The following is a 14,186-nucleotide window of genomic DNA, read 5'->3' as shown; positions in this document are numbered from 1 at the left end:
AAAAGGAGGCTGAGAAGAGACCCTATTGCTCATTACAACTACCTATAAGGAGGTTGTAGCAAGGTGGGGTTGGCCTCTTCTCCAAGGTAACAAGTGACAGCGTAAGAGGAAATGGCCTCAAGTTGTGCCAGGGGGGGTTAGGATTGGATATGAAGAAAACTTTCTTCACCAAAATGGTTTCAAGCTTTAGAACAGGCTGCCCAGGGAGGTGGTTAAGTCACCACCCCAGAGGTATTTAAAAGATGTATGGATGTGGCTCTTAGGGACACGGCTTAGTGGCGGACTTGGCAGTGCTGGTTAATGCTTGGACTCAACGACTTTAAGGGTTTTTCCAACCTAAACCATTCTACAATCATGTGAGTGCAGAGTCTAAGGATGCAATGCTGCACTAGTCCCAGGGCAGTAGCCATCACCTCTGCACTGTATCACACATTTTTGCTGCATTAAATACACACCACACATGCACTAAACACGGGATGCCCAAAGTATCAGGAAGGGCCCAGAAACACTGCAGCAATTTCTCTGTAATCTTCAGCAAATCACTTGTGTCATGGCCTGCACTGTGTAAACTGCAGCTTTATGAAAAGCTTGTCACCTCTTCTGATTACAATACTTACTTTTTCTGAAAGACTAGAACTTGCAAAGCAATGGAAAATGCTACATTTAGTTTCCTTTACCATCCTGGTTTATTACCAGGGTTAGATTATCCAGCTTCACAGGGGCTGAGCGAGCATCTCCAATTTCATAGAGGAAAACAGCAACTCCCATTCTAGATGGTAGCAGCTACTTTTTATTTTACATGAGACTGGACTATTCAAAACAGCTCATCCACTGTATCATAAAACTTCATAATAAATTTCACTATCTATAAAATGTTGATTAGTCATGCGGCAATCTGTAATAAAATCCCATAAATGCCACAAAGCTGCACCCTGCTGATTTACATTGCACTTACAGAGAAAAAAGAGCCCAATATACAACTTCATGCTTTATTGTTGCACTATTGCCACATTGACAATTACAGCAAATTTCTTTTGCAGTTATTTCAAGGTAACATCTGAACATCTCCTGTGCTTATATGCTATTGCAACATATTTTAAAAGTATCAATAACCATCAGTAAGAAATCCAGTTCACCAGTTATGATTATTTTGGAAAAGGTAATGCTTTGGTAAGGACATCTATGTATAAACATGGATACCTCCCAACAATATATAGCTTTCATAGAGAGACATTTTCTAATCATATATGAATTTCTGTGCTCTAAAAGCCACTAAAGCTATCTTAAGAGCCATACCTCATTGTACAAACTTACATATCTATCTAAGTAATCAAAGACAAAAATCAGGTATGGTCTATATATGCTGTATATATTGCATTAATAACCAGGAGCAGTAGTTTGCAATTTGAATGTATCCATGCTCCTAAATTTTACTGTCAGAATGGAGATGTGGTGTGGCTTTCAAAGCTGTTTTTATCTATTACGAGTCATGGAGCAGAGGTACCAGCCCCACCTCACCGTGTGTCTCCACACCGAGGTTTAGTTTCCCACTGCAGTCAGTGGAGCCAAGAGCAATCCAGCTCATCCTGAAAGACTCTTCCCTTTGGGCAATGGTGCCGTACCTAAGCTCTGCTGACCCTCCTGACTGCACCACCACTGACTACACCGGGCTCTAGGCTCTGCTTCAGAGGCAGGCACAGCAGGAGGCACCCAGCTCCCCCTGAGGCCAGCAGGTACCCGAGGTGACGGCGACGCTCTGCTCCGCTCCATCGCCGACGCAGCACTCGGACAGCTACGGCTGCTCCACCAACCACCGCCTGTCCCGTGCCTGCAAACATTCCTGCCAGCAAATCAGCTCCTGCACAGATTCCAACGGGCTCAGCCATGCTACCCTTATGAAAGAGTTGCTCAGGTGTGAATCACTTGTACACTCATAAGCAGCTACAAACAAGGCCTCTGCTGCACCGACATCAGAAACAGAAAGCAGATTTGAAAAGTCAGGCATATTCTAATACAGAATAATTCTTACAAACAACACTCGTTCCTTAAGGCAAGTATGGTTTCTAATCAAATTGAAAATAAGGACTGCGTATGTAGATTGTACATCCTTCCTTGGGTTTAGAATAAGTATATCCATGCATATAATTTGTAAAACATCATTTCCATTTCAAGCCTACGAAGAGATGGAAATGTCAGGTCCCTTGCACCCACACAAAGTGAGTTGTTCCACTTGTGAAATGGGCCATATTTCCCATTATTTTGTTGCTGTTGTTTTAAATCAGCTACTCAGGAAATAATTATTAAATCTACAGAATGTTTAAAAAATAATAATTTCTAAACTTTCCACACTGTTTTTTAACCATAAATGAACTGCTAAAGCCCCAAGTGACCTTAACATTTCAGTCATTTGCCAGGTGAATGGCTGCAACATTAGCTCCCACTTTTTTGACATCATTAGAAACTTTATAAACCTGGAGGCTTTATAAACCAAAGGCTGTATTGTATTTATAGTCAGTTAAAAACAGAAGGACACTTTAAAATAGGTAGAATGTATAAAACTTTTTTCCTGGTTTTTACAGAGGTGAGTTATGGAAGGAAAATGACAGAGCTAAGTGATTTTGAACTGAGAAATTAAGTGATTTAATTATCTGGTAAAAAAACCCTGATTCCTCTGTTTGGAAATAACTTTCTTTTTACTCTCTCATATCACTACTGTATTTCAGAATAAGAACACTAGGAAAAAAAATGATGTACAAAAGAGATTGGATCATAAACATATTTACTAATGGTACCTCTTAGTTTCAAAAGGTGATCTCAAATTCTAAATTAAAAAAAGGAAACATTTTTCACCAACTTATTTTAAGTTCAATATGGAGGGTCATGAACTCCTTCAGCTTGCTATTGGAATGTGAAATCATCACCTCAAAAATACAGCCCCCAGTGAGACCCATGAGATTACAAATGAGTTGTCTACAGCAGCAGTGTTCTTGTAATTCTGATTTCTCTCTCCTCTCCATTCCCACAGACCACCAGAGGGAAAAATCTCAGCAAGACTGTGTGAGTGCAAAGGGGTGTAAAGAAGATTCAGCTGGATCTCTGCCCACTTGAGAATGTAGAGGGGCCCTATCATCATCTCCCTGCTTGAATCCAGAGGGCACTGGGGTGGAACACTGTAGGATACTGAAGACTGCAAGGGTTCTACATAATCAAGACAACCACTGACTTCTGTCTCAACACACCCAACAAACTCCCTCCAGACAGTAAAGGTACCAGTACAAAAGGGCTGTTCTTCCTCACTGGCTTAGCATAAAAACTACATTAACTATCTGCTACTGTGAGTCCACAACTAAAAGTACAAATTTTAAGCCCATTAATCATATTACTCATACTGAAGTTTTTATCTTGGCAATAAGAAAATCTTATAAAAAAGCACCCCTGATCAGCAAATACCCAAAACAGAATTTTCCATCTGGGATAACAACTGAACAATGTCTTCATTCTTATTAACCCTTGAGAATTAAAGTAAAAGAAACAGCATATTATTTTAGATGTCAATTTTACAGATTTGACAGTGTGAATACTAGAGGGTTTTTCTCTTGAAAACGTTCACTGAAGCAGGCTGGCAGAGATCCTGGCGGGAGCTCACTTGCGAGGCTGCTGGATGTGCGGTTTGACGTGCTGTGGGTGGGGAAGCTTCTCCACAGAAGGATGTGGCTTCTGATGAGCCACCTGAGCTGCAGCTGGAGGGAAGTCCTTATCACCCTGTTTGAAGAACACAGCAGGAAAAGTTTAAGGAATCTTAAAAGTGTACTTTCCAGTTATAATTGATGTAAATTCTAAAAACTGTGAGAATCAGATGAAAAACAGCGTTGCATGTTACTTTGGGGTCCCCCTTTACACATTCTATGTTTTTATTCTTATTAGCCAACTTCAAAATTTTTCTTATGCAAGCTTCATTTCTTCCAGTTACACACACTATCCAATAATAAGGTATCTTAATGTGACTCCAAGGGAAAAAAAATCAAAACATTCCTATCTTCAGATGTGTTTGGTTTCAAAGAAGCCACTAGAAAGAATAGACTATTTTAAAAGTAAGTTAAGGCAGCATGAAAAATACCTGCTGCAGGAATCAGAATTGTAGAATGGCCTGGGTTGGAAGCAATCTTAAAGATCATCCAGTTTCAACATCAATGCCATGGGCAGGGATGCCCTCCACTAGACCAGGTTGTTCAGGACTCCATCCTGAGGGATGCAGTTAAGTCACCCCAAGGCCTTCTCTTTTCCAGACTAAACAAAGCCAGTTTCTTTAGGAAGAAAGCAGGATCTAAAACTACTTATGACTCAAATCTTAGGGATGGCTGGCTTTGAAGTTTAACATGCTCTTTTAACCAGGTTAGCTGTCAGGTCCTGCTGCTGAACAGTCTCAGTCCAGGTGTGACCCATATGTCACCTAATTAGCATTGCCATTTCTAGGGTCAGTCCCATGAGGCTTTCAAAAAGCAACAGGAAACAAATACTATCAGTGCTCAGTGACAGGGGGACAATAGTGAAGAGGGACACAACTTCCCTCTTCAGAAAGCGGGACAAACATATCACAGGCCAGAAGCTCTGGGCATTCCACTGGCTCACAGGGCAACAACCTTACACTGTTTTGTTTTGGTTTCGTTTAATCACTATGTTAACTTGTTACATTTTATAATTTTTACTCTCCTCCAACTTGCTTCCGGTGTTCAAAGATCTGCTCTCCTCAGATTCAACATTTTCTGCCTTCTCTCCCCCGATGCTGCCAATTGCCCATTCCTTATGGGCTAAGGAAAATGGCATCAGCTCACTCTTTCCTATGGGATCTGACACAAGCATAGCTTCTTACAGTAAAGCAAACTACAAGCCCCTGTGATGTAAGGTAACCACCACATAAAGCCATGACAAAAACCCTGCCAGAATGCACAAATTACTGATCATATGATTAATGGCTAGTTAATAGTAAGGATTTACAGGTCCTGCCTGCTCTTAAAGTCCAGGGAATAACACCCTGAATCCCAAGTACCTCAAGGCACAATATGGCAGCTGAAACATACTATCTTCAAGCATGTCACCTTACAGGCAGGAGGGCTGCTCCTCATCACAGATCAAGCTACAGCAGCAGTTTAATCTGCAGCTGCTTCCAAAGGAAATGAATACAGTAATATCTAGCTTAGATATAAAAGGATGATCCAATAAACTTAAAGTGCTAAAATTCAAAGAAAAACAGTGGAAATAATTTCAATGAATAATTTCAATTTCACACAAACCCAGAAAGAATGCTCAAAGGGCCTTACACGAATATAGAAAACACAAAGCCTCCTCTCACAAAAGAGGAAGGGGTATGAAAAAGATTAATTTTGCTCTGATTGGAGGTAATTCTGAAAAGCTTACAGTAATTTTGCTATGACTGAGAGAAATTTACTGTTAATCTTACCCTAGCAATGACACCGGAGATGAACACTGCTGGCTTAGGTGGGCTGAAAAAAATAAGAGAGATCATTTGTATCACTTATTTAGAAGGTAAAAATGAAAAGGAAAATCACACATACACTGCAAAAAAAAAGGTGGCATTTTTGGAAACCCATTAATGTTTCAAACAGACAAGACAAATTTTCTCTTTAAATGACTATTGCCTTAGTAGTACGTACTGCAGCCAAAACCAGACCTTTAGGTTTTGGCTGCTATTACTTCACCATGATTGTGACAGAAGTAAGAGGCTAGTCAAACAATACTGCTTCTTAAAGCTGAGTCTTTGTTTGCATTGGTTTCTTAATCCTCACATTTTATACATAAACTGCCAGCAGTACTTTAGTGTTTTTGTATTGCACAATGAAAACTGTAGCTGGACTAAAGTCACTGCTGTGTTAGAGAATAAAATAAATTTCAAGTTTACATCTGTCAATCGAATGAATGAGGATTCTGAGTCTCAGAAAGAGCAACAGACTGTACTTTAAATCGCAGATATTCAAGCAGGTAGTCCATTACAAGAAAAAGAAACATGTCTGTAATCAAACAAATATTAAAAAACATAAAGCAAAGCCTTTCCTGGTTTCTCATTTGCAGACCCTCCATCCACACCAACAGGAAGAGACTCTCCACAGCCAGAGTTCTCTGTAGCTTGGTCAGCACAAGCCATTGGTTTCCCTGATCTCCTGAAGTGACCACCTCTACCTGGAGGCTACAGCACAGCCACGTCCAACTGCTCGCCCTGCTGGCACTGCCAGAGTCTGAATTACAGACTCAGCAACCTTAGTGCCTCTGGGGCAGGTAAAACCACACATCTGCATGGAGTCTGCAGAAGGGCTGGGACCTGGAGCTCCAGAAAATCTCCACAATAGGGGTAATTCTCCTGTAAGAAAACCATGTAACCTGAGGCACTGCAGAGGGAAGCAGAGTGGGGAGCTGAAGGTGTCCCTCCCCCTGAGAACATCTGTAACTGAGGACTCAGAGCAGGTCCATTAACCTGGACCACAAGAAGGGTTCTACCCCGAGATGTTACAGCTCACAAGGCTGACACAACACAAAGCACACACAAATCAAATGACTTATTAGAGGAATGATAGTGATTACTATGATGCACTTTACAACTACACAGCTTGTAAAAATTTATTAACATATTGTTGTGTGAAGTTAAGATAACAAGCAGCACAGTATTAGACTTGTTATAATGAACTCATAAATATTGCCTGAGCCCTGCTTAAGTCATGGTATTGCTGCTCAGTCTCTGAACAGCCTGGTTATTTAACAAGGCTCAGCATCCCTCCTAGAAATTTTTAAAAAGTCAGCAAGACAAGGTTAGAAAAAAAGGAGAAAGGAAGAGAGTTCTGCTCTAAAATACTTTCATGGAAGAATAACAGTGATATTTCCTGCCATAAGAAGTAGCATTTTAATAGCTGTATTAGACTTTTTCAATCCAATTTTCTGTCAGTACAAACTAATAACAAGCAAAGATCAATAGCGAAACATTTCCATTTCATTCTAATTATACTGAGCCAATTAGTATGTTACAGTCTGCATGAGACTTACTGCATACCGAGTAACAAACTCAAAAAAATAACTCTGACTGAGAAAATACAGATGTACTGCAGTGGCTCAAGGTACAAGTCACACACACCATGACATTAAAAAGGAAATGAACAGTAAATGAAAAAGAAAAAAAGTATGACAATTTATTCTTCAACTAGACATGGAATCTGGCTTTAGTCACACTCAGAGAAACTGTTTTTTGCTTGACATTATATTATTAACAATACTGGATGGTGAAAAAGTCAAATCAGATGGATTTTTTTTTAATATTCTTAACATGACCTTTCAATGTTCATTATGCTTGGATGATGCATGAAATTCAAATCAACATTTCCTCAGCAGAGCCTGTATTTGCTGAATGTGCCATGAGCTGTTCTTCAACTACCACACTGTATTATCTGCTGTGGAGTTCATAATTCTTACTTTAAAAGCAAGTGTAATGTTCTATGGCTTTGGCCAAAAATGACAACCAGAAGGAATCTCTTGCATAATGGTCATTTCAAACACATCTTTTACCACTGCAAATTAAAAAAATCTGCTTAGAAACCCCAGCCTCCTGTTGAAATGTCATGTTATTCATGTTCACAGGGCCCAAACTTGCAAGTGTTAAGTCTCCTAAGTATATGATAGAGCTGGATATGGTTAGACTATTTGGCAGATTTCTGTATTTATTTTAATTTAATTATATGTTCTTTTGTCTCAGGAATCAGGCTAAAGATCCTGTAAAGATCACTGTAATTTTCAGGTAAGCTAAAATCCAGTCTCAGGTTTATGCTTCAGGTAGTACTTCAGAAGCAGCTAGCACATCTTTATAAAGAAGACCAAAGTCAGCAGTACCACTTTCCTAGTAAAAACTGTATTTTTCAGACACAAAGCATTTATCTTGAGCACTATCACAACATAACATATGCAGCCTTGTTTGTATGCAGTGTGTTCTGTGACTGTCTTTAGTTACACTGCCTTGGAAACAGGATGCTGATTAGCCTCTCCCAAAGGTGTGTGGTAAGCACCAAAACACCTCACTTAGGGTTCATGTAGGACACTCTAGGATAGTGCTGACACACAGACAACAACCTAACAGGAAATCAGAGTTGCAAAAGGTATCTACTCCCCGATGCAGCTGGAACAGTATTCTCCTTGACTTTCCCCCTTGTTTGTCATCTCCATGGATTTTGACTGGACTCTCCCTGCTCCATACTAGATTTCCAGTTTTTAAATGGAAGAACTAATGGGGATGCTGACCCAGCTTCCAGCTCAAGCACCTCTACCCTCCACCCACAAAGATCTTGCAGAAACCCTGGCACTTGTTTCTGGCTGCCCCAGGTTTCCATGATCAGCTGCAGGTGCACACGGTAATGAGGCTTCACCTCTCTATTTAACTTGTTACACAGGAAAAATGCTTCACTCCCACAGAGTGGGACACACCAGCTTAATAGGAAGTTCATTTCCATGTATTAATTATCCAGTAGCAGGGAAAAAGACCAAAAGCTGGCCAGAAATTGAAATGATTGAGTGTGTTGGTATTTATGTCCTATGTCAAGCCACTGGCTTTCCCTTACATTTCTACCAGATTACCTTGTTTCAGAAAAAAATCTTAAAAAAATTAGTATTATTCATTATCTTTGATGATCTATAGAACCAAAACCAGACCAGAGCATATTTAATCACACATCTATACTAATGAAGAATTCAACAGATCAGAGAAAGGCTTGGATAATCAGTCACTGATTCATGCTTTAATTTCATTCCTAATGAGAGAAATCTTTCCACAGATGAACTTTGTCATAATAAATTCAATCTCTACTGCCAGACTCCCAAATCATGGGCTTTTGTGGACCCAGATTAGCTGCCAGGACCATAACTCTGTAATTGCACTCTGAGACATCTACTGGGATTGCAGTGTTGCAACATCACTCATTATCTTTCCCAAGAACTTCCTGAAAATAGAAACAAAAATGGAGAACAGGCACAGGCTATCATTGCTACATTTATAAAGCACTTTTAAGTGCTTTAAATTCTATTGGTGTTTTATACAAAGCACAACCTACATTTCCAGTATTTTGTGAGCTGTAATGGTTTTTCTGAGGATATACTTAATCTGATGAAAATCGGTTTGACAGATGTTGTTTTGAAGATGCATCATTCCTTTGTCTAGGCATCAGTAAACAAGAAAGCAAAAAAAATTTATTTTCTGACAAAACCTGATTTTGTTTATACATATATGTGCTCTACAGCTATTTAATGCACACATTCATTTAAAGTTAATGAATAGTCACAGCTGATACTGTGTAAGGAACACAGTTTTGTGCTTGCCAAGACTGGTTAGTGTTTGTGTCAATACTTTCAAAGTAAATCCTTATTTTGCTCTAACATATGGAGAAAAAGAACACATCTGTTAAGATCTAAGTGTTCGGAGAACTTACCCTGATTTTACATGTGCAACGCTGCACCTGTTTAACATCAGATTCTCTACTGGATTCATTTGTCCTGACTGTTCAAATAGAATAGATTTCTATTATTCCATAATACTTAGCTCAAATAGGATCTTTATCTGACATGGAAGGTAAATCACAAAGAAGATGAAATAACTTGCAAAGATCATTAACTAGATGAAACGAGGCATTAATAATACTAAAATCTTGTGTCTTCACATAAGAGGGATTGGTTGAACTGAAGTATGACAGACATAGTATAAAGACAAACACAGTGATACAGGAGTCACTGTGAAATCTCCTAGAGGCCACAGAACACACATAGAGCAGATGAGTATTTATCCAACTCCATTAAAACAGAGACCCTGACTAAATCAGTTTTGTAATTCAACAGGGAAATTTACAGTTAACTGTATCTATCTCTATCTATAAATGCAGTGAAGGTGTGCACATATGTGCAGAGGCTGTGCACGTATGCACACAGAGATGACACAAATTCACAGCTGTTTCAGAGTGGGCCCAAATGCAGAACAAAGCAGAGCACATTGCTGTGGGGGGGATGAACACCTGCAGCCACTCTGGTGTTTGGTGCACCCAAATTACCTACTGCATCCCTTATCTGATAGGATGGAATGCATATAATGCTGGCTTCCAGCAGAAGTTTGAACAGCAGATCCAATTTGGAGGAAGGACTGTGAGCACTGCTCACAGTGCAATCCAAACCAAAGGGCTCCATTCAGAGTTGACAAAACCAGGAAACACCCCCAAACATTGCTGCTGTCCACACAAACATAAAAGCTCCTAGAAATGGAAGTGGGTCTCACTGCAGCCACAGTGGAGAAGGTAAGTGCCCCATGTACACTGGCGATCAGAAAAATCAAAATAACATACCAAGACAAAGAAAGAATGAGAAAAAGCAATAGTAAAAATAGTAGCTCACAGTATACCTCTATTAAAATATAGTATACCTCTATTAAAATATAGACCAGGAACACCGTAAGTGAAGAACAAGAACAAAAAATATAGCTGGAAAAGATAGCTTAGAGAGAACCAAGAACTCACATAAGGCGACAGCTAAGAACTTTAGGATACAGTACACAAAGGAGTAGACAATAGTGCTCTCATCTAACTTCATTACAGTATAAGTAGAAAGGGACACTTGCAGAAGACTAAATTTAAAATTATTTATAGCAGATACCTTTAAAATAGATTTAAATGTAGAACCTCCTGAAAATAAGGCATCAATCTCAAAATTTCCACTACGCCAACATTCAAAACAGGTTAGCCTACTTTAAAAAGGACAAAACTACATAGATGCAAGGCTTTTATTAGACTGGATGATTTTTTTTTTTTGGTCAAAATATGTTAGACTAAAGTTAAATCATTAAAACTGCATTAAACTAATCTTCTAGATGGAATTATTCATATTTAGGATTAAAGAATGGGAATGACTCATATTTATCTTTTCATATTTGTGGGAATTAATGGTATGTCTTAACACTGGTGATCACCTTTTGCTCTTTTAAGTAAGCCTGGCAAACAGATAGATGGAAACTATAAATACATGTTTTTCAAAGACTTTGGAACCAGAAATTACATCATCATTTTTAACTACCCAAGAATAATGCTGGAGTTTGTGACTTGATGTTTCCTTGTTTTAATCAAATCATCCACTGGCATGTACTGTGACTCATAGTTGGCCTACAGCTGTGGAAAGCAAAGGAGCAATTTCTGTGACAGGCATGGAAAAAACAAAGGAGAAATTCCTGCAAACCAAAGAGATTACAGCACAGCACCTGGGGCTGCACCCAGCTCCCTCACCATTCAGGCAAAGGCAGCACACAGACAGCATACCCTTGCCCCTCCAGCACCCCAAAACAGCAAAGACTTGAAAAGTGAGCAGAACCTTCCACTGATCAGCTCGCCTTTATTTCCCTGCTCATTTCCAAATAAACTCCATTCACTTTCCTCACAATTAACTTAGGCAAGCAAAATGAAAACCATATATGAAATACTATGATCTGCAGTTACACATTGATTCCCCAACTGCTTCCTAATGAGAGCAAGTTTTGTGGGTTTTTACTTTTTTCCTGGCATGATAACCACTCCATGAACAGGTTCCCCAAGTATTCTGAGCAGAATTTCCTTTTCAGTCAACAAAACGTCATACTTTAATCCTGCCCTTCTATTTCTGCAATTGAAAGTATTGTGCCCAGTTGTTCAAATCATTCACCTTAATCTTCAAGGTTGTTTGGGAATTTGTATTTTATGGTTATGAAACATGAACATTAACTAGTCTTAGTTTCAATCTAATGCTTCTCTAAAGATGTCCAGATATGTCATTACAGGAGTGCTTATTTGAATTTACAGAGTTGCCTTTGATTTTGGCATTGTCTGCAAAAATAAGTTCTAAGATGATTAAAACCACACTGAGATGATTAAAATCACACTTCTCAGCAACAGAACAAAACTAACAAGCAGCCTGCTCATCAGCTTGCTTGAAATAATTTCCTGTTGGTTGTAATACATTTAGATTATCAATTTTATGGACAGAAAAGTAATAATTAGTCTGACTGACTACCAGAGGGAAATGTTTTAGCTGATTGCCTGGGGACATACAGTATCTGATATTCTACGATTATTTATTGTGTTGAGGTCATTTATCTGCCAAAGCTTTCAGATCTTTAAGATCATCCACAAGATGGCACTGTTGAACCTCAGAGTCTCCTGGAGATGACGGAGGGAACAACCTCAAAAATATCCAGGTGCTGCAGAAAATACTAAAACAAGTAAAAAGCAGTACTTCCCCTTGATGACAAATCCTGACAAAACACAGTGCATACACAAATACACACAAAATTCTTACACATACCTATAGATGCTACTTTGGGATATAACTTTCCTGTGTGTATTAGGCTGTGCCCTGATACACCACAAAAGAACGCAACGCCCTATCAGGAAATTTTAATTACTATTTATTTTGCTATTCACATACAAGCAAATCGAGTGTACTGATCTTTTAATGAGGTGGTAAATGACTGGCCATTACATTTAATAGCAACTGATTGACATTCATTATTCTTACATTCACTATTAAGGCATTGCAGCATATGGCCTGATTAATCTCACCAGCCTCTCATTCATCTTTTGTTTTAGTTCAAGTATAACCCATAAAAAGAAATTATTTAAGAAAGAGATCCACTATCTCTTATCTATATTGTTGTACATGATATTGCTATCAGAGAATAAATTTCTCTTTCAAGCTGCCTTCTGATCACAAAATGAAGATTTAAGTATTTCACCTTTTCCATAGACTCAGAGGATTTAGAAATAGTCCGCAATTCTCCAACTGCTGGTTGATTTATAAAGGTTTCATCCTGTTATTGCAGTATCTCCATTAGCTCTTAGTGAACACCAATGACCAACTACTCACATGCAGCTACTGCAGCATCAGCCCACTTAATAATCTTTAAACTACTTAACTGTGGAAAAAAGAGAGCTATGAAAACTGACATAAAGTAAGTAGTGCTTAAATGGTGATGCAACTCCAAGGAAACTCTAAAATAAGGAAGGAAATAGGGTAGACTTCAAGCATTTGCAAAATTATCAAAGACCATGGTTCAAAAGGGAGAGAAGACCAAATCTTCCATGTGTTTGTCAGGTGCTGAAGTGCATCGCTGTGCATGTTCCCATGAGAGCAATGCACTTCCATGCTGAGAATATCATGAGCATGGGCCTGCACTGCAGTGTCTCGGCTACAGAGATGTAGGAGTCAGTTGTGGCACTGTTGTACTCCTCCATCTCTCAGCAGATGAAAGATGGAGTGCAACTGGAAGAACAGCTTGATGCTGTACTAGGAATAGAGGACGTCAGTGCAGTGAGAAAAACACAAGAAGATAGAAGCTGAGAAGGTGTAAATCTCATCATTTCTGCCCAGGTGAAGCTGTGTTTGTCTCAGAGCCACACAGCAGTGGCCCAAAATTTCCCAACCTTTCCTGTTAAGAGTTCATAACCTGAATCTTGCTTTCCAATGTTTCACAGTATTAATCATTCAGTAGATGTGCACCTTTCACTCTCCTACTGCTTTGAGCAATTGCAGTATCATTTGTTATTATCCCCAAAACCAGTGCAGACATGAAGTCAAATATGCAGGTGTCTGCACATGCATAAATACTACATCACCTTCCACAGCCATACAACTGTAATGAGAAGCCTTCTGAACCCAATTTTACACTGTGCATTCTGAATGGTTTCCATTCTACCGTTGCACCCTACTATTATGTGAAGCTCTCCAAAGGAAATGTCTCTGCCCATAGCAAAAGGGACCATAAGGAATTTCTTGTCCATTTCAATAGGCCACTCCTGGGGAAGTGACCATTTATCTGACCATGATAAAGGATGCTGTTGGAAGGTCATGAAGATACTCTGGTAGTATCAGATGCCAGCTGAAGATTGTGTAAGCTGACTGCTCTTAGTCAAAAACTCGCTTTAGTTCAAACTCTGCCAAAGTTATCGACACAATTTTCCCTATTCTCCAGTGGCAAGTGAAGTCATAAATCATGTCATCCAGACAGAGAGAACATTCTTTAAGTATGCAATTTTATATTCAGGGCTCACATAGGAGCAACAGAAGATGGAATTAAGAAATGTTTTTAACTTAACGGCTTACTTTTAATAGCAAGAAACCCCCTAGTCCCTAATACA

At 39.1% G+C, this 14,186-nt stretch overlaps 1 protein-coding gene across 1 annotated transcript in view; it reads right to left on the bottom strand.

Moving 5' to 3' along the window:
- Positions 1 to 975: 975 nt before the first annotated feature.
- DAP (death associated protein) overlaps positions 976 to 14,186 on the bottom strand; it is a 51,620-nt gene continuing 38,409 nt past the window's right edge. The window contains exons 3-4 of the mRNA XM_071454253.1: positions 5,459 to 5,501; positions 976 to 3,762 (exon numbers count right to left, since the gene is read on the bottom strand). Of these exons, the coding sequence (XP_071310354.1) occupies positions 3,643 to 3,762; positions 5,459 to 5,501 (163 nt within the window). The 3' untranslated portion in view covers positions 976 to 3,642. The remainder of the gene's footprint in view (positions 3,763 to 5,458; positions 5,502 to 14,186) is intronic.

Source organism: Agelaius tricolor, unplaced genomic scaffold, assembly GCF_023055355.1.
Source record: "Agelaius tricolor isolate 1412-34295 unplaced genomic scaffold, bAgeTri1.0.p SCAF_2, whole genome shotgun sequence".
Taxonomy (NCBI): Eukaryota; Metazoa; Chordata; class Aves; order Passeriformes; family Icteridae; genus Agelaius; species Agelaius tricolor.
The sequence above is the reverse complement of the archived record's forward strand: the minus strand, read 5'-3'. Positions and strand labels throughout refer to the sequence as shown.